The following is a 20,889-nucleotide window of genomic DNA, read 5'->3' as shown; positions in this document are numbered from 1 at the left end:
TATGGGGGTCTCGAGGTTCGGGGACCCCTGGGGACCCCCACGGACCCCCAAATGGTAACTCTGTCATTTCTCTACCGTTTTGGAGGGGGTGGGCTCATTTGAATCGTGTCGCCCCCCTGGAGGTTTCTATGGGGGTCTCGAGGTTCGGGGACCCCTGGGGACCCCCAGGGACCCCCAAATGGTAATGTCACCTGTGGACACTAACTGTAATTGTCTCGCTGTCTCGCTGCTGCGCTGCGCCGCACAGACAGCAGCTTGTGTCAGTTGTGTGTAACATGTGCGTTCGTGCCGTGTTGCTGGTATATTATTATTATTATATTTTTTGCGCCGCCGCGTTGTCTCGCTGCTGCGCTGCACAGACAGCAGCTTGTCCTTCCCAGCCTCCCCGTCCTGGACGGCGCAGAACAGCGTTGGATCGCCGGCCGCCTATCGTTGATCGCCCGCCGTCTCCTCGAGGACCGCCGACGCAGATGGTTTACTGCTATATGCCATAGTGTTTATTATAGCTACTATTATTACACACTGTGCTATTATCCAGATTCCTGAGGTGGACATTTCAAGAGGAGCTTGTGATTATTGCTTGCCTATAGATACAGTGCCTATTTATATTGCTATTTGCTACGTTTTAATAATTGCCAGTCATACAGTATAAATTGCCACATTGTTATACCTATACATTTACGTATTTTACTTGTATAGTGTTATATTTGATATCCTGCTACATGATTTTATACTTACCTGTTTTATCTCCGAGCTTATAATAAACTTTGTTACTTTTCTATATACGACCTGCCTGCTGCCCTTATCCGTTTTTCTCAAGCAATGACAATTTCACTGGAGCGCAGCGCTATATGCACGCAGACAGCACATGATACAGGCCTACATCCCGTCCCAAACACTGAGGACAGTGAGGAGGTAAAGTAAACTTGTTTATAATGTGGCAAGAAAAATATATTCCAATTACTTTTCGGTGCGCACTCACCATGAATCCAAGCAGAGGTCCTATAGGTAAAACACCGCCGCCACAGTCCCAATGGCCCGTGCGCAAAAAGTTGATATTTAACATTGGCTATAATCTGCCAAATCTCAACCGATTGGTATAATTCCAAATGGTATACACTCAATGAAATTTATATTTTCCATTTTTCATGGGCGTATAAGTCATAGAGCCAGAGAAAGGAGAGATATGGTATAGGGAAGCACTAAGCCCTGTTAGCCATGCAGCCTATTATGTTTCATGAGCTGTGGTGGCTTCACTGATATACAACCTTTATTCAAATAGTTGCAAATGTATTAATAAAAATACTGAGCATGTATGTTTGATATAAGGCCAAACCTCATTTGAAAGAATATATTCAGAGTATACTCTTCATTAGCAAACTGTACCAAACGAAGGAAAAACCCCCGCGGGGATAACTGACGTTATAAGAAGATAACGCCCCTGCATGACACCTCCCTGGCCACCGTATAGCGCATTGACAGGTCTGTCTGTCTGTCTGTCGTAGCATGCAGATAGACAGATAGGGGGGGGGGGGGGGCAGTTTGACAACAGCGGCTGACACATGTTCATTGATTATGATTAATAGGCCTACTGTATACAGCTACTGTGCTGCTGGATCGTCGATAAATGGACTATAGGCCTACTGGACTTTGACGTTAACGTTAAAACAGAGGCCAGCCAGCGGTACCGTGACCACACCGTTCGTTGTGTGTGTGTGTGTGTGTGTGTGTGTGTGTGTGTGTGTGTGTGTGTGTGTGTGTGTGTGTGTGTGTGTGTGTGTGTGTGTGTGTGTGTGTGCGCGAACTTCGAGACGAGTTGGTGACAGTGGTTTGTATTTTGATTTGAAATAAATAATGATGAATAGATGTCTACTGTTCATGCTTGTGTGTGTTTTTTTTAGACAATAGACCACTTAGCAATTGCTTTAACTATGAAAGAAATGAAGACGATGAAGGATATCGATGAAATGTATGTTTCACTATATATAAAATATATACCTTGACTCTCCCTCTGAATGAAATTAAAAATCGGGTCCTAATAATTAACCCTAAAAATCTATAGACCTACCCTTAGTTTTAGCTGGAACACACGCTCAGCATCGCGGGGTTAATGGTAGGCCTACTTGGTAACTATACTTAAAAGGTCTACTTTATCCCATCACAACTATAGTGATTTTGCAGCTATTTTCAATGAACAGTATGGTCTATTGTTGATTAATGTGGTCATTTCAATCTAGGCGCCGTAATGCGCAAAATGGAGTCGACCGGTGGCCATTGATGGCCTATTATTCCTATAAATTCATATCATGCCTGTTGGTGAAATATAAACATCTAAAATGGTTCAGTAATAATTAGCATAAGTTATTATTAACGAAAAACATCTAATACTATTTTAAATTGGTCTAGTAAAGTTAGTAACTAATCAGAAGTTGTTTCAAACAACTGTTTGAAAAAACTGTTTGTTTTTCGTTAATAATAATACATGCTAATTATTATTGAACGGTAAGTATGCTGGTATGTACGCTATGGTACACTATAAGCTTGTATATCTGTTTATTTTAAGAATGCGCCGCTGCATTCTGTCAGAATCTCGTGTGTGTGTGTGTGTGTGTGTGTGTGTGTGTGTGTGTGTGTGTGTGTGTGTGTGTGTGTGTGTGTGTGTGTGTGTGTATGTGCACACATGTGTCACACATGATGTGTGCTATATATTTTATAGCTCTAGAGACGCAGAGACAGAGACATATTTATTTAAAATCATCCTGGCACGTAGGCCTATAGACAACGGCGTCAACTCCGCGCAAGAGCCAAAGCACCCGCTGGCAAAATAATAATAAGTTAATATATATAGGCTACTCTAAGGTGGGCACCTGTCGTTATAAACCTTCTGCACTTGCCTATAAAGCCAATGAACGGAGCTCATTTCTCTCTCTCTCTCTCTCTCTCTCTCTCTTTCTCTCTCTCTCTCTCTCCATCTGCCGTGCACATGCAAAGAGCGCATGCAGGTATCCAACTATCCAACATTGATAAACTGGTTCGCTTATATCCGTGCAGTATAACATCAAAGTCCAGTAGGCCTATAGTCCATTTATCGACGATCCAGCAGCACAGTAGCATATACAGTAGGCCTATTAATCATCATCAATGAACATGTGTCAGCCGCTGTTGTCAAACTGCCCCCCCCCCCCTATCTGTCTATCTGCATGCTACGACAGACAGACAGACCTGTCAATGCGCTATACGGTGGCCAGGGAGGTGTCATGCAGGGGCGTTATCTTCTTATAACGTCAGTTATCCCCGCGGGGGTTTTTCCTTCGTTTAGTACTTTATTTACAGTTTGCTAATGAAGAGTATACTCTGAATATATTCAGCAGCAGGCAGGTCGTATAGAAAAGTAACAAAGTTTATTATAAGCTCGGAGATAAAACAGGTAAGTATAAAATCATGTAGCAGGATATCAAATATAACACTATACAAGTAAAATACGTAAATGTATAGGTATAACAATGTGGCAATTTATACTGTATGACTGGCAATTATTAAAACGTAGCAAATAGCAATATAAATAGGCACTGTGTTGAGATTTGACGGGATGTATGTCCTCACTTGTGTATTGTGTGTAATTCTGTACTGCTGTTCTGTGTGATATGCAGTGTTGTGCTTGTGCCACTGTGAGGCGCCAAGGCGCAAGGTATGGGATGCATGTTTGTCTCCTATGGCGTGATCAGGTAACTCGGGTCACATGACCACTGCCTGTGTGTGGAGCGGACCGGTGTTTTTTCATTCAGTGATTGTATTGTATTGGGTCTGTCACCGTGAGAATGATGCGTGACAGGGAGCCCTTAATATAATAATAAATATGCCATGCTTGGCTAAATGGATCTAATCTTTTCTCCGAATGCAACGTGTAAGCTGCAGAACTTCTCATAACTTAACACACTGTATCCTATTCCTAGGCAAGCAATAATCACAAGCTCCTCTTGAAATGTCCACCTCAGGAATCTGGATAATAGCACAGTGTTTGTTCCCACCCAATCTCCTAAGCAGCCCAAGATTGATTAGTGCACATTATCATATATTATCGATTATCGTATACACATTAGTACACACGACCACAAAAGATGCCACGGCAAATCAAGTGCACACCAACGATCACTGCAATAAGCCTATATCAAAATAGGATAACACTTCTATCGAAAATCACAGCAGTAAAATACAAACATGCGTGTTCACCAATATAGGGGCGCTAAGAGACAGGTGAAGCCAACCCTGAGAATATTCCACCCCTGTAAGCAGCCCTCTGAAGCCTGAATGACCGCTGTACCCAATGTACTGTACACTACAATAATACGTGCCACACCGTTAAGTTAGCAAATGCCCAATAATAATAGTAGCTATAATAAACACTATGGCATATAGCAGTAAACCATCTGCGTCGGCGGTCCTCGAGGAGACGGCGGGCGATCAACGATAGGCGGCCGGCGATCCAACGCTGTTCTGCGCCGTCCAGGACGGGGAGGCTGGGAAGGAGGATATGATATATAATAATAATAATAATATCTATACCAGCAACACGAACGCACATGTTACACACAAGCTGCTGTCTGTGCAGCGCAGCAGCGAGACAACGCGGCGGCGCAAAAAATATAATAATAATAATATACCAGCAACACGGCACGAACGCACATGTTACACACAACTGACACAAGCTGCTGTCTGTGCGGCGCAGCGCAGCAGCGAGACAGCGAGACAATTACAGTTAGTGTCCACAGGTGACATTACCATTTGGGGGTCCCTGGGGGTCCCCAGGGGTCCCCAAACCTCGAGACCCCCATAGAAACCTCCAGGGGGGCCACACGATTCCAAAGAGACCACCCCCGTCCAAAACGGTAGAGAAATGACAGAGTTACCATTTGGGCAGCAAGGGCAGAATCCATCCACCCTAACCCTGCGACCGACGGTCCGTCGCGACGCAAAAACGGACCGACCGACCGACGGACCCCCCGACGGACCGACGGACCGACGGACCCCCCGACGGACCGACGGACCCCCCGACGGACCGACGGACCCCCCGACGGACCGGCGGACCCCCCGACGGACCGGCGGACCCCCCGACGGACAGGTCCGTCGCGACGGCCGTCGGTCGCAAGAAAATGGATTCTGCCCTTGCTGGACAATGCTGCAGAAGTAATAGAAATAAGAGGAAAAACGATTCCTCACTTTGCCATGAGAACCACATGATTCATAGAGTGACCGTACATAGATATACTATGTCAATGTGTGGCCACCTATAGAAGTGCTGGTGTGATGGACGCAAAGTGGTGACTCAGAGCTGACATCCTCCAGATCTGTCACACAACTAAGTCAATAAATTATCAACGCTATTAATAACCATTAGAAGTGGTGGAGGAGAGAGGCGGAGCATATTCTATTTCCTGCAGATGAAGATAGATCAGCCAGGTGATGGATGGATTGGTGGCAGTACAGAACAGGCCTATCCCACTTGCTGTGCTCAAGTGGGAGTTTTGAATTTGTCTAAGGACTCTCATTAATTATCTAGACCACCCCATGTGATAAATATGTACTGGGATGTCTTGTCTGTGTATTTTGTTTCCTCATTGTAAGCTGCATGCGTTGGAAATATACAGTTAAGATAATGTGGAACTCCATGCAAGTATTCTCTTAGCATAACTCTTGTTGTGAAGCCATTTTTATCGACATGAGTTAATAAATATTGTTATTTTCCACTTGGCAAAGGAGACAGACGGACAGGGAGAGAAGTGCTTTGATGAGACTGTCAAAGGGAGCAGGGTGGGTGGGTGGTGACAAATTCAAAGTCAGTATTTTAATGAGCTGTTTACATACTGTAAATACAGCTTTTAACACGTACATGTACAGTTTTAGGAAGGAAAAGAATCAGGATGAATAATAATACACAATGGTTATTATCTAGGGGGGAATAGGCCTGTGGCAACTTTGAAATGATCAAAGCAGACATCATAAACACAGCTCTGTGCTGCCGTCACTGGAGAGACTTGGTGTTGCCAGGAGGGGTGGTTGGGGGGGAAGGGTGCAATTGCCCCCCCAAATATGGAAACGCTAACATGCAAGGTGTCCGTGTGTGTGTGTGTGTGTGTGTGTGTGTGTGTGTGTGTGTGTGTGTGTGTGTGTGTGTGTGTGTGTGTGTGTGTGTGTGTGTGTGTGTGTGTGTGTGTGCATGTGCGTGTGCTTGCGTGCGTGCGTGTGGTGCACGGTTAACTAAAGCCCATGCTGACGCCTTCAAAGTAACCATCTGAATCCCCCAACCTTTCAAGAGCTTCATCAATCAAAGCAATTAAAAGTGTGAAGATAATTAGCACAGGAAAATGGCAAATATTAAGTCTGTAAGTTAAATAACAAGTCTGTTCACACCATTTCTACTGTTTCTACTAATGTTTTTGAGGATGAGTTGTGATGTTGCCTCCACAAAGACATTTATAAACTTAAATGACCTGAACAGGCTATGATTTAATGAGCTTACTATTCAGTTTAGTTTCATTATTTACATATAAAACCAGCAGGGAAACATATACAGCATATTGATCAAAGTAAGAAGCTGTGTAACACAAGAAGGCATTTAGAAACATTCTGTGATTATCCAACTAATAATGTCTATATGGTGGGTGCCACCAGCATCCATAACAGCAGAGCTACTGTAGGTCAGGTGCGGGCTGGGATGTGCCACCGTGCCCCCATGTTCACTGTGGCTCATGGGCGCCAGCTAGCTGGCCCCCTGCCAGGCAAAACAAAACCTAATCCCATCCGCTGGTAAAGCCAGGTCTTCCCTTCATAATCCTATGCTCAGCGCTCTGCTTGTGTGAAGTGCTCACACTGCACTCCCACCGTGTGTTTGTCCACTGGGACGGAAACACATTCCTGTGTTTGCAGACGAGCAGTGCTGCTGTGCTGTGATGTATGGATTTCCAATGAAAAATACGAATAAAGAAACAGTACGGTTATCAGAAAGCAACCCGCTGTTGGCAGAGTTCATGGAAGTCAAGCTAACCCTAACCCTGGGGAACAAAACCTTGCATGCATTTATTCCCAACTGATAATCACACAGAGACCAAAGGAAACTCTGACCCAAATGTCGGAGGAATGGCTGAGCTCCATGTGCCGCAGGGTGTGAATATTAAAGCATCTATTTTCCAGGACTTGTGTGTGTGATCCCTTTAGCCTTAATGTCTGACAGTACTATGTGCTGGTTACATTTCTGACTAATAAAGTATTCAATAAATCAAGAAATGGGATTGAAGGTGTAGGATTATAATCTTCCACCAATCTACTTGGATAAAATCAGCCCAAAAGGACCCATCCCAAAAGCTTTTCATGGTGTTGATGTACCGTGGAGGAGTATTACGATCGGTGGCTCCAGGACCAATTCAATACTATTGGGCATTAATTATTCATAAAGTGTACAAGTAGATAATAGATTCTTTGGGAATGAAAAACATGAATAATTCATGATTACATTATATCAATATTTGACTGGGGTATCATCTCTCTCTAGCCAAGGGCTGCAGAGATTGCACACCGTGCTTCTGGTTCCATTGTGAGTCAGACCCATGTGGATGCAGCCTCCCTTCCCCCTGCTCTGTTTTTCACACAGAAAGCAAGTGAAGAAAAGAGAAGATGAGGTCCTGAAAGAACGGAACAAGGCGGGATAGAGGGGAAGAGATGAAGGAGATGAAAGAATGAAGGAAACGATGCTGTGATATGAAAAAATGAGAGTGTGGCCACTACATTGTAATTCCAGCTCGCTTCCATTAATTCCAGGAGACTTTACTAGCTGAAGTAATTCATGCCAGTAATTCCTTGTCCCAGAAGTACTTCTGGGACAATTCTGTTTGCACAGAATCAAAGCACTGGGACACACATATATACACAATGTTCCAAATTAGTTACACTACCAGTTTCATCACACAACCCCCAAGCATAAATAGTGCTTAAAGAATTACAAGGCAACTGGCCTTAAAACATCAAACAGAGCATTAATGAATACAGATATTCCCCTCATTACCAGCTCAGAATTATTTATATTTGCAGAATCAATGACATATTAATGTATATGACTGGTGGGAATAATGTTTTTAATCCTGCTGCTGTGAGTGTGATACTTAAAGCTCACACTACAGGCGTTTTAAATTCTAACCCAGGGACATAAGATTATAAATATACTCTTTTCCATAATAAGCTGACCGTGCACGGCAGAAAGAGAGGGGAGAGAGAGTTACTGCCCATTGTTAAAATGCCTGTATCTTAACTCTTTGTAAAAACTGTAGCGTTGGTTAACATGCTTTTTTGTGACAGCGTTGCTGTCCATGGTTCTGAAGTTGTATATATGGGTAGTTTATAATACTTCATATTTATTATAATAATAATAAGGTCGCTCGCAGTTAACTTTTTCTCTGCTACCTGCGATTATAATCGTACCCTAGGGTATGTACATATATGAAAGTGACATCATCAGGGATGGAGCACGTGACATCACGTGACATCATCAGGGATGGAGATCTCTGATGTCATCAATATTAAGACCATATATGGAGATCACTTATGTCATCAATATTGGCCAGCAACTCTACATCTGACCTCAAACCTCAGACCCTTAGATCTCCATATATGGAGCTGACCTGTTAGATTGCGCGAGCAGAGCGCAAGTACTGTTTTCGGCTGCGTATGTCCGTGACTGCCTCGGGCCAATCAGGGATTGTGAAGTTTTGGTGTCACGCTCGGACATGTTTATGTAAAAACGGTGGTTCCTGATTGGCCGAGGGACAACACTGATATATGTGGATTACTTTTACAAATGCTGTTTATGTGCTGTGACCTCTCCTGTCGCAAAATACAGGAGACGAAAAAATTTCCTAAGTAAATTCAGAAGACGGGAGGGATTGAAAAATAAAATCAGTGAACTCTTTAAAGCGGACAAATACAAACCAACGCCCACTCACCCCTCTGAAGTTGCTCATGGCCTGGAAGTAGACCAGGTAGCTCTTCCGGGGGTCCAGCGGTGTGTTCCAGTAGCCGTTGTAGGTGTGGTTGTCTCCCACTGTGAAGGGGCTGGCCTCTGGCAGGCTGCTGGGGGGCAGCTCGGCCGTGTAGTAGTGTGGCGTCCCCCGCGCCAAAGCCTCGCCGTGGGACATGGGCAACGGGAAGCATTCCTGAACTCCCAGCTCCCTCTTCACCTTCCTGCTGCTCTCCTCCTCAACCACCACCTGGTACGTACTGGAGACATGGACCAATCACAGCCAGTTATAGAGCACCAAAGTCTGACGTCAATATCGTTCGAGGGCCTTATAAGTCCACGGGTTCGTGTACTTATTTATGTGAATTAAAATCTCCATAGGGGGATCTTAGATCGCCTCATAGAATAACTGTTTTTGAAAAATAAACAAATCATCCCGGCCGTTTCACTCAAATCAGTAACAGTAAGAGTAACATTTTTGCTAGAAACAGACTGTAACAAGTTGACTGTCGTAAACAATAAAGAGACACCTCCCAACAAAATCGCAGACAAAGTTTGTTTATTTTTGGACCACAATTCTTATACGAGTTGATTTTAAGATGACCCCATGTAATTCTTCATAGAGAAAAACCCCTTGAAACCAGGGGATGAGCAAATCAGGACTTTGGCGCTCTATGTGTGTGTGTGTGTGTGTGTGTGTGTGTGTGTGTCTGTCAATCCCGTTATATTTGTTTCCTTGTAAAATTAATTGTAATTTGTGGATTCAAATAAAGAAATCGAAATGTGTGTGTGTGTGTGTGTGTGGGGGGGGGGGGGGGGGGGGGGTCATGTACTTCCATCTTTCTGTGTGTCTGGGTCATGACAATGTTTTGGGGTTCTGTGCGTGTATGAAAGGCACAGGACCAATGAGAGAAAAGATAGAATAAAGTCCAGTGATTGCGTCACGGTGCAACCAGGGTAGACAGGCTATGAGACATATTCACATTTCATTTATATTTCAAAGACAGTTTCCCTGGCGGATTACATCTTTGACTTTGAGCAGAGCTATAATTGGGTGAGCAAGTACAAAATGTTTCTTCCTGATGTATTATTATGCTTCAAGTTGTTAAACACTGCATGTCTGGATGAAAGAAACAGCTGCCACTAAGTTCATACACAGATCTAACGTTCTCTTCTCTGAAATCACTGCTAAAATACCTCTCCTGCTCTACCCTACCTCTATCTTCTCACAACAACTACGAATGATGGAGCACACTTCTTCTTTCTTCTGAAAAAAAGGTAGTAGTAACCAGGATAATACAGTTACAGGCAATTTACTTTAACCAAATTAAGAAGACATTGCATGTAAACAGCACTGCTGATCATACAGTACATGAATAGTATTTAAAAAAAAGTAAATTATTATTTTAGTGAGTATAAGTAATGAAAGTAAAGTGATTTGTTGCTCTTAACACTGTTGAATACAAATGTAGACGTACAATGCAGTGATGCAGGTTGGTGGTGTGTGTGTGTGTGTGTGTGTGTGTGTGTGTGTGTGTGTGTGTGTGTGTGTGTGTGTGTGAGTGAGTGAGTGAGTGAGTGAGTGAGTGAGTGAGTGAGTGAGTGAGTGAGTGAGTGAGTGAGTGAGTGAGTGAGTGAGTGAGTGAGTGAGTGAGTGAGTTTGTGAGTGAGTGAGTGAGTGAGAGAGAGAGAGAGAGAAAACTGCATGCTCACCTTACAGGAGCTCCTCGACCCTGAGCAGGACGAAGCAGGACGGTGATGGTGCTTTCTGTCTCACCCAGAGGAGAAGGCATGTCTCCATAGTCAAACGTAGGAGCTGCGCGCGCGCACGCGCACACACGCACACACACACACACACACACACACACACACACACACACACAGACACAGACACAGACACACACACACACACACACACACACACACACACACACACACACACACACACACACACACACACACACACACACACACACACACACACACACTTTCATTTCATTACTGCTCATTGGCCCCAGAGCAGAGTAGTGTGTATCAACACCTATAAAAGTGTCCCTATTCCCTTATAAAGCTTCTACAGGCCTCTCAGGTCTTGTGACAGAGACAGTATCTGTAATGTCCCACAGAAACACATCCCAGTTGCTGCATAAAGGCCCGTGTCCACAACAAGCTCAGCCAGCATCTTTCTGCCATGATTTATATGCATGGCATATAAGTGCCCTGGGGGCTTCAAGAAGAAAATCATTCAACTTTTCGGGGTGTTGTTTATCAATGTTATGTTTGACCCTACGGCCTGTGTGTGACAACCTGGTCATTTACAACTTGACTTTGAATCATTACCCCAATGAGTCTACAGATATTTGTGCTAATAACACAGATGAAAGGTTGTTGGAGCACAATGATGTTGAAAGGTTCAAACGTGAGCGTTCTGTGTGCTTCAGAAGTCAGAAAGAGCCTGGACATGATGTTCCACTCATAAAATGATTTCTGTAAATGCGACCACTAAACAGATTAAACCATCCTAACATCCACACACATCACTCACATCCTCTCATACAGTGTCATCTTCCTCCTGGTTGTCATGGAAACCAACACAATTAAACATCACAGTCGTCTGGGACAAATTGAGATTTGGTCCAAGTCCTGTTCCTCCCAGGAGATGCAAGCAGCATATTTATTGTCTCCACCAGGCCGAAGGCATGGGGGGAGAGTATGTTTTGCACTCCGTCCGTCCGTCCGTGTGTCCGTGTGTGTGTCCGTGAGCAGCTAATCTCGGCCACCGTTAACCCGGTCGATGCCACATTTTGCACACACACTCCCTGGATGCCAACGATGAACCTCTGCCCCAAACTTTCCAGAACGGCCTGTTATAGCGCCACCAGGAGGCCGCTTTGTGCAAAACAAGTTTTTGCACAGTACACCTACAGATTTTGTCCAAACATCGCGCAAATTGGTACACAGTCTCTCTAGAGCCATTCAACGAAACCGGTCTTTCAGATTTCTCAGACTCCATCCTGATTGGTTAAGATTGGATTCCAAAGTTCACAGGAGTGCTCAGTTTCAAACAAAATGCTGCAAATCATGAACACATCGCGTGATTTCCGTGAAATTGTGCACGCACATTCCCACTAGGCCGAGGACGAAATGCCACATGAACAATTTCAACTCAGCCTCAAGGTGGCGCTATAACTGGCCGAAAAGCGTTTTTACTGCACGGATCTGTGGACAATTTACTTTTGTTGCCCTTTTATCCAACCACCAGATGAAGGCAAGCTGCAATGTCCTACATTCCTATCCTGGTGGAGACCTGTGCCCAGAAGGGCACTTTTTCTAGTTATCTTTGATATCACTACCAATTAGTGAGGAATGTGAACTATTGTGGTGGAATCAACCATGATGTTATTAAAACCACAGACTTCTAAACAGAAGAACAAGAAGTGATGACTTCACCAGAGCCATAGAGTAAGACAGAGTTACGACATTGAGGGGGCAGAAAACAGCCCAGTCACGTGGTTCATGTACTCCCGTGAGCCCATAGACTCCAATGCATTCCATAAACTTCCGGTGTCCCTATTCGCCAATAGAAGTCTATGTAGAAGAGCCGCCATTGGACTGGCCCCATGAAGTGAACGGAGTTGTCTTACTCTGGACTTCACTAAAGGTAAGACATTGTGTGTGCGTGCGTGTGTGTGTGTGTGTGTGTGTGTGTGCGTGTGCGTGTGCGTGTGTGTGTATGTGTGTGTGTGTGTGTGTGTGTGTGTGTGTGTGTGTGTGCGCGTGCGTGCGTGCGGTGGGTACTGCTTATGGTAGCAGCTGTAGAAGAGTTCAGCATGTGTTCTCCGTCAACATTGATTTGAGGGACGCTCAGTGTAAGTGAACATGAGCATGCATTGTGGGATATGTAGTGGCTTCAGGACTCCATCTGTGGTCTGGCATGGTGCCAGTTTCCTGTCTGAAACACAACCACTACAGAATGATTGAGCTGTGAATCTGTAATTAAAGAAGCCTGCATGTACACACCATGCAGAGAGAGAGAGAGAGAGAGAGAGAGAGAGAAGAGAGAGAGAGAGAGAGAGAGAGAGAGAGAGAGAGAGAGAGAGAGAGAGAGAGAGAGAGAGAGAGAGAGAAGAGAGAAGAGAGAGAGGGCGAGAGCGAGAGCGAAGTTGAGAGCAAGAGAGAGAGAGAGACCCCCATGGGAGACCGATTAGGTGACACTTCCATGGTGAGAGAGTTTATAAGTTAAAATGTTAATAAGGTAGAAAGGGAGAGTGAAAGTGATGGCCAGTGAATGAGTGAGACAGGATAATGGTGTGTGTGTGTGTGTGTGTGTGTGTGTGTGTGTGTGTGTGTGCGTGTGCGTGCGTGCGTGCGTGCGTGCGTGCGTGCGTGCGTGCGTGCGTGCGTGCGTGCGTGCGTGCGTGCGTGCGTGTATCCCAGAGGTTTTGCATCCCCTCCCTCAACAATGGACCAACATGCATCATTAACAGATCTCCATCAGCATTAATAAGCTCAGAGACTCTCTCTGTACACAACACACTGGCTGTGTCCCCTCTGTGTCGTTATTCTGCTTCTTAAACACAGCTCCACTGTGAAATGACAGCGTGTCACTGCTTGGGAGAGGCAGAGGAAAACACGTCTTACACTGTGAGAGCAGGATTTTGCTTTTACCTCATAGAACAAAGAGTTGGAAAGAGAGAGAGATCTCCATCCCTAATTATAGTTCACAATCAGAGAGATCAACGTCCTTCCATCTGTCTTCCATGACAGGCATTGATGGTGTGTAGCCTATGTAGAGTCTGACTTCTTTCAGGTTGTTTATTCTCTATCAAACAATTGCTTATTTTCTATAACTCCATTACCGAAACGATTGTTCTTTTCAAACAAGAAATATGATTTAAAAAATGTCTAGGTACACCGTGGCAACTGGGAATTAAACATGGTATTTGAATGAACTTAGTACACAGTTACATCAACGAAGGCACTCAATCGATCAATGTGCCTTTGTCAGGTTGGTCCCGGGCTGGGTTGAACACATCAGGGCCGTGGGTAGGGCTAGGTTAGGGCTGGGTTGAACACATCAGCGCTGTGCATAGGGCTAGGTTAGGGCTGGGTTGAACACATCAGCGCTGTGCGTAGGGCTAGGTTAGGACTGGGTTGAACACATCAGCGCTGTGCGTAGGGCTAGGTTAGGGCTGGGTTGAACACATCAGCGCTGTGCGTAGGGCTAGGTTAGGACTGGGTTGAACACATCAGGGCCGTGCGTAGGGCTAGGTTAGGACTGGGTTGAACACATCAGCGCTGTGCGTAGGGCTAGGTTAGGACTGGGTTGAACACATCAGCGCTGTGCGTAGGGCTAGGTTAGGGCTGGGTTGAACACATCAGCGCTGTGCGTAGGGTTAGGTTAGGGCTGGGTTGAACACATCAGGGCCGTGGGTAGGGCTAGGTTAGGACTGGGTTGAACACATCAGCGCTGTGCGTAGGGTTAGGTTAGGGCTGGGTTGAACACATCAGCGCTGTGCGTAGGGCTAGGTTAGGACTGGGTTGAACACATCAGCGCTGTGCGTAGGGCTAGGTTAGGACTGGGTTGAACACATCAGGGCCGTGGGTAGGGCTAGGTTAGGACTGGGTTGAACACATCAGCGCTGTGCGTAGGGCTAGGTTAGGGCTGGGTTGAACACATCAGCGCTGTGCGTAGGGCTAGGTTAGGACTGGGTTGAACACATCAGCGCTGTGCGTAGGGCTAGGTTAGGGCTGGGTTGAACACATCAGCGCTGTGCGTAGGGCTAGGTTAGGGCTGGGTTGAACACATCAGCGCTGTGCGTAGAGCTAGGTTAGGACTGGGTTGAACACATCAGCGCTGTGCGTAGGGCTAGGTTAGGACTGGGTTGAACACATCAGCGCTGTGCATAGGGCTAGGTTAGGACTGGGTTGAACACATCAGCGCCGTGGGTAGGGCTAGGTTAGGACTGTGTTGAACACATCAGCGCTGTGCGTAGGGCTAGGTTAGGACTGGGTTGAACACATCAGCGCTGTGCGTAGGGCTAGGTTAGGACTGGGTTGAACACATCAGCGCTGTGCGTAGGGCTAGGTTAGGACTGGGTTGAACACATCAGCGCTGTGCGTAGGGCTAGGTTAGGACTGGGTTGAACACATCAGCGCTGTGCGTAGGGCTAGGTTAGGACTGGGTTGAACACATCAGGGCCGTGGGTAGGGCTAGGTTAGGGCTGGGTTGAACACATCAGGGCCGTGCGTAGGGCTAGGTTAGGGCTGGGTTGAACACATCAGGGCCGTGGGTAGGGCTAGGTTAGGACTGGGTTGAACACATCAGCGCTGTGCGTAGGGCTAGGTTAGGGCTGGGTTGAACACATCAGGGCCGTGGGTAGGGCTAGGTTAGGACTGGGTTGAACACATCAGCGCTGTGCGTAGGGCTAGGTTAGGGCTGGGTTGAACACATCAGGGCCGTGCGTAGGGCTAGGTTAGGGCTGGGTTGAACACATCAGCGCTGTGTGTAGGGCTAGGTTAGTTAGGGCACCTAATGGTTGATGAGCAGTACTGCCTCAAGCTCATGAGCACAATATATCTTCTGGCCAATTAGTTTATTTGTTATAGGATTGGTTAAATGTTTGGTCTCCCATGCAGGAAACCAGGGTTTGAATCTCGGGTAAGACTCACGTATTGCAGCGTTAAACCTTACAAATGTGTTGAGGGAATGTCCTGCATTTCAAGGGCTGTTAAAAACAACTGAAAATAAATACAGTAACATTAATCTAAATGAAATAGCATTGAGTCCAAGTATTTAGCAGTTTGAGTAAAGGTACAGTTGCAGGACCAGTAAGTGGGTCATAAAAGCACAAAGCTGTAGGTAACAGTTCCTTTTAGGATGAGTACAAGGCAGTCCTGTGAGTTAGTGTGTGTGTGTGTGTGTGTGTGTGTGTGTGTGTGTGTGTGTGTGTGTGTGTGTGTGTGTGTGTGTGTGTGTGTGTGTGTGTGTGTGTGTGTGTGTGCGTGTGTGTGTGTGTGTGTGTGTGTGTGTGTGTAAGGACTAAGGAGTGCTAACAGTCAAACAGGGAACATAAATAAGGTGGTGTCTTAGTAAGTAGATAAAAAACATTACTCATACATGCAGTACAACCATGTACAAACAAACTACTTCACCTACACAAACACACACATGTGCATGTACTGTACGTGCACAAAAACACTCACATGTTCATATTGACCAGAATCAATTCAGAGCGTGACTGTGTGCTACTCTAGTAGAGATGTTGGTTGTGATTTCAGAGTGACTGTGTGCTACTCTACCAGAGATGTTGGTGGTGATTTCAGAGTGACTGTGTGCTACTCTACCAGAGATGTTGGTGGTGATTTCAGAGTGACTGTGTGCTACTCTACCAGAGATGTTGGTGGTGATTTCAGAGTGACTGTGTGCTACTCTAGTAGAGATGTTGGTGGTGATTTCAGAGTGACTGTGTGCTACTCTAGTAGAGATGTTGGTGGTGATTTCAGAGTGACTGTGTGCTACTCTACCAGAGATGTTGGTGGTGATTTCAGAGTGACTGTGTGCTACTCTAGTAGAGATGTTGGTGGTGATTTCAGAGTGACTGTGTGCTACTCTACCAGAGATGTTGGTGGTGATTTCAGAGTGACTGTGTGCTACTCTAGTAGAGATGTTGGTGGTGATTTCAGAGTGACTGTGTGCTACTCTAGTAGAGATGTTGGTGGTGATTTCAGAGTGACTGTGTGCTACTCTACCAGAGATGTTGGTGGTGATTTCAGAGTGACTGTGTGCTACTCTAGTAGAGATGTTGGTGGTGATTTCAGAGTGACTGTGTGCTACTCTAGTAGAGATGTTGGTGGTGATTTCAGAGTGACTGTGTGCTACTCTAGTAGAGATGTTGGTGGTGATTTCAGAGTGACTGTGTGCTACTCTACCAGAGATGTTGGTGGTGATTTCAGAGTGACTGTGTGCTACTCTACCAGAGATGTTGGTGGTGATTTCAGAGTGACTGTGTGCTACTCTACCAGAGATGTTGGTGGTGATTTCAGAGTGACTGTGTGCTACTCTAGTAGAGATGTTGGTGGTGATTTCAGAGTGACTGTGTGCTACTCTAGCAGAGATGTTGGTGGTGATTTCAGAGTGACTGTGTGCTACTCTAGTAGAGATGTTGGTGGTGATTTCAGAGTGACTGTGTGCTACTCTAGCAGAGATGTTGGTGGTGATTTCAGAGTGACTGTGTGCTACTCTAGCAGAGATGTTGGTGGTGATTTCAGAGTGACTGTGTGCTACTCTACCAGAGATGTTGGTGGTGATTTCGGTCAGGGCGGTCTGGCCGAAGCCCTTGGCTGTGCGGGCTCGGACGGAGATCAGGTAGGTGGTCCCAGAGTGAAGGTTGGAGAACATGTGGTAGGTCTCGTTCCGCAGCTTGGACACCGTTCTCCTGGGACCCGGCACGTTGATGCCCGGGTCAGACGACTCGATGCTCTGGTAACTGATCTGAGGTCAGACAGGAAGAGTAACGTCATTAAAACATACTCCAAAGTAAGACATCCAAACTAATTTTATGATTGTTCTACCAAATGTATACACATTCAAGTTATATCTTATCTTCTTGTGACAACATCATCAGTCAACAACAACCTTACATTTGGAGATGATCACAGTTTGATGTTCCGTTATATACTCATCTTACATGTTATGTTATTAATATAATATAATTATTCTGTAAATATCTACTGCATGTACAAACAAGCCATCATCATAATACAACTGTCTCTGGGCCATGGCTCAGTGGTCCAGGCACCTTGGCTGGTAATCCAGCCTGGCAGTGTGCCGTGGGTTCGACTCCCGATCCCGACAGCCTTTACTGCATGTCTTCCCCCCATCTCTCTCCCCATTTCCTGTCAGCCTACTGTCTGTCCCTCCATAAAAAATATAAAATAAAGGCGAAAGCCACAAAAAAAACATTTAATAATACAACTTTCCACTGATCTTTGTGTATTATTCACTCCACTTACAATGTATTCATTGTTTAGCTTTGCTTAATCCTTGGGTGGACTACTGGACTTATTTATGGGTTTATTCTAAAGTCTAGTAATAGGGTTCCATTGACCTTGGCATGGTAAAGTGATATGGGTAACACAACCCAGAGCTATCCATAAAGCAATGCAAGGCTAATGATTGTGTCCTGCTAATACATTCTAATGGATAGAGGACACTATTCCTTCCTGCTAAAGCGTCCTTTTGAAAGTGGCTCTTTGGTAAACTTTAGGTTTTTTTCCCAGAGAGGTGCTTTGGTGCTTCCCGTTCACTTTTTCAAACAGTGTTGTAATGAGACAGCCTTATTGGAAGCAGCCAAGAGGGAGGAAGATATAGGAGTGTACATTAGTGGTGTGAGAGCAGCACCTCATTAAAGACATTGCATGCACGCACAGGTGTGAGCATGTGCTTATGTTTGATTATGTCACTATATCTGCTGCTATTTTAGCTGATTCTTACATTGCCATTTCTTATAACCATGCACTTTATGTACCGGTACGTATATTTTACGCTGGAATATCTGGCCTGTTTTCCCATTTCAACAAATCATGTGTTGTGATGTGTGTTCATGAAGTAGAAGTTTGTGTTTTCTTGCCTTGTACATGCGTTAATGTGCATAATAGTGCATGAGTGCACACAGTTGCAGATCGACAACCGCCTTCAGTCTGTGTGACTAAATACACTAAATACACACAGACCAGTGTGTTCCCACTGGAAACATTAATTAATTAACATTAACGTGAGTTTCTTGAAGAGGATTTCTGCAGCTCTACATAGAGCCTTTGATCACCCCGGGGAGCTCAACACGCTACAGAGAGAAAAACCTGTACAGCCGCCACTTTAAATGTCAAACTACAAATCCGATTTAATAATATCCTTGACGTGACATTGTGGAAAGGAGGGAATGGTAGGTAAGTGCCTGGTTTTTGTGGTTTTCGACAAGTTAGAGGCACAAAGCAGAACATTTTAAACAAAATCATTACCTTGTGAGTAATTAGACGAGTACAAAAAAACGGTTTGCTTTCATGGGTAATTAAGTGCTAATGGCAATTAGCGGTTGCTATCTGTCAGCTGTTTTAGTGTTGTGACATGGTGCTAGGACCATAGCTGTGTTGCAGACAGGGTGGTGCCTCACTACACTAGCTGTTAATACCACGTCCAGAGACAACTGCAAACCAGAACATGATCCTACAGTTAAACATTTAATTCACAATCTTCTTATGAAAGATGTTGCAATTGGATTCCTGTAGTGAAGTCATGTCAGGCTGGGTAGTCTACTGTGCCTTACTGGTGTTACACAGTAACACCAGGATTTTGGCCTTCAAGGATTTTTTAAGGCCAATACCGGTGCACTGGTATTTTGTGCTGACAAAATGACCTTGTACTGTACCATGATGTTGATAGACTCGGTCGGGTCAATACAATTGAACATGAACAACATTCTTGGTAAAAAAATAACCTAAAATGATTTTATCTATCAACCAAGCTATCATCAATCAATCAATCAATCAATTGGAAAATAGACATCTATAATAACTGTCTGTATGCTTATCGCTAACATACTCATACTGACATGCCTATATGCATTCATCTATCCTCATCCACTTTCTTTCCCGCCACATTAGCCACTTCTAACTGGGGGATCTCGAGGCGTTCCAAGGCCAGCATGGAGGCATAATCCCCCCCTTCTGGTCCTTGGTCTGCTTCATCCCAGCTGGCCATGTTTAACATGAATGGTTTAATGAATGGTCAACATAATCAAAACAATATATAAGTCCAAACAGTATAAGTGCTTACCTCGTATTGGGTGATGAGGCCATTGGGCTCCACTGGCTCCTCCCACTTCAGGAAGAGCATGTCATCGAGCGGAGTGAAGGTCAGCGAATCAGCCGTGATGCCTCCGGGAACTGCCAGGAATCGTCAGAACAAACATTTGTGCTGAAATTGAGGTGCTGATCCCAGAACAATCAAACCATGTCAATAATCATACACACGTCAATGTCACAGTCATGGATCACAACATATAGGGCATGAAAAACACCCAGAGTGCATATGGACCATAACAGTATTATACTAGAATCATAGCATACACAGTAGAACAGACTGAAAGACTAGAATATTATAATTTCATACAAATCCTCATCTAATCATTAAACAGAGTGAGGCATATGTGAATTAGTGTTGATCAAAGTGTCTAGAAAGTGTTATTTATGAAAGGGTGCAGCTACTGTACATACTGTAAGTAGATAGTTTCAAAGAGAAAGAGGAAAACTATCGAAAACTGAGTTTCAGTTGAGCAAATTCGAACACGCACACGCACACGCACACGCACACACACACACACACACACACACACACACACACACACACACACACACACACACACACACACACAAACATTGCATGTATTTATTATTCTTTTCTGCTCTTAAAACCCGTATCTGTGCCTGTCTGGAGGTCTTTCGTTCTCTGACTCGCTTTTCAACCTCCACCTCTTCCAATCTCGAGGAATTGTATTTGTTTTGTATTTTTCACGGAAGAATTGATTTTGCCTTCAGCCAGGTTTCTGCATGGAGACCATCTGCCACGCCACAAAAGAATAATAGCAGATAAGTAATAAGTGCAAGAATGCTCTCCCACATCACTGGAGGTTCACAGATAAAACCAGTTCTTTATTCGTTTTCATTGAGAATCATTCATTGAGAATTTTAAAGTGGCAACACATTGTTCACAGTGAGTGAGTATTCCTATATGAAAAGCCAGATAAAAAAAACAAGGCTTTTGTTTGTTATTTCAGCTTAGAAGTCACCGTCCTAAATAGTTCCTGTGCATTCCAGTGATCTCGTGG

At 44.8% G+C, this 20,889-nt stretch overlaps 1 protein-coding gene across 1 annotated transcript in view; it reads right to left on the bottom strand.

Annotated features, from left to right (window-relative positions):
- LOC310856103 (receptor-type tyrosine-protein phosphatase U-like) overlaps nucleotides 1–20,889 on the bottom strand; it is a 152,864-nt gene that overhangs the window by 38,354 nt on the left and 93,621 nt on the right. Inside the window, exons 9-12 of the mRNA XM_083761325.1 lie at nucleotides 19,839–19,948; nucleotides 17,297–17,498; nucleotides 10,718–10,820; nucleotides 8,991–9,264 (exon numbers count right to left, since the gene is read on the bottom strand). Coding sequence (XP_083617451.1) covers nucleotides 8,991–9,264; nucleotides 10,718–10,820; nucleotides 17,297–17,498; nucleotides 19,839–19,948 — 689 coding nt within the window. The remainder of the gene's footprint in view (nucleotides 1–8,990; nucleotides 9,265–10,717; nucleotides 10,821–17,296; nucleotides 17,499–19,838; nucleotides 19,949–20,889) is intronic.

The sequence above is a fragment of the Protomyctophum parallelum genome (genome assembly GCF_964188405.1).
Source record: "Protomyctophum parallelum genome assembly, chromosome: 3".
Classification (NCBI taxonomy): Eukaryota; Metazoa; Chordata; class Actinopteri; order Myctophiformes; family Myctophidae; genus Protomyctophum; species Protomyctophum parallelum.
Note: the sequence above shows the minus strand (reverse complement) of the source record. Positions and strands in the feature narration are given on the sequence as shown.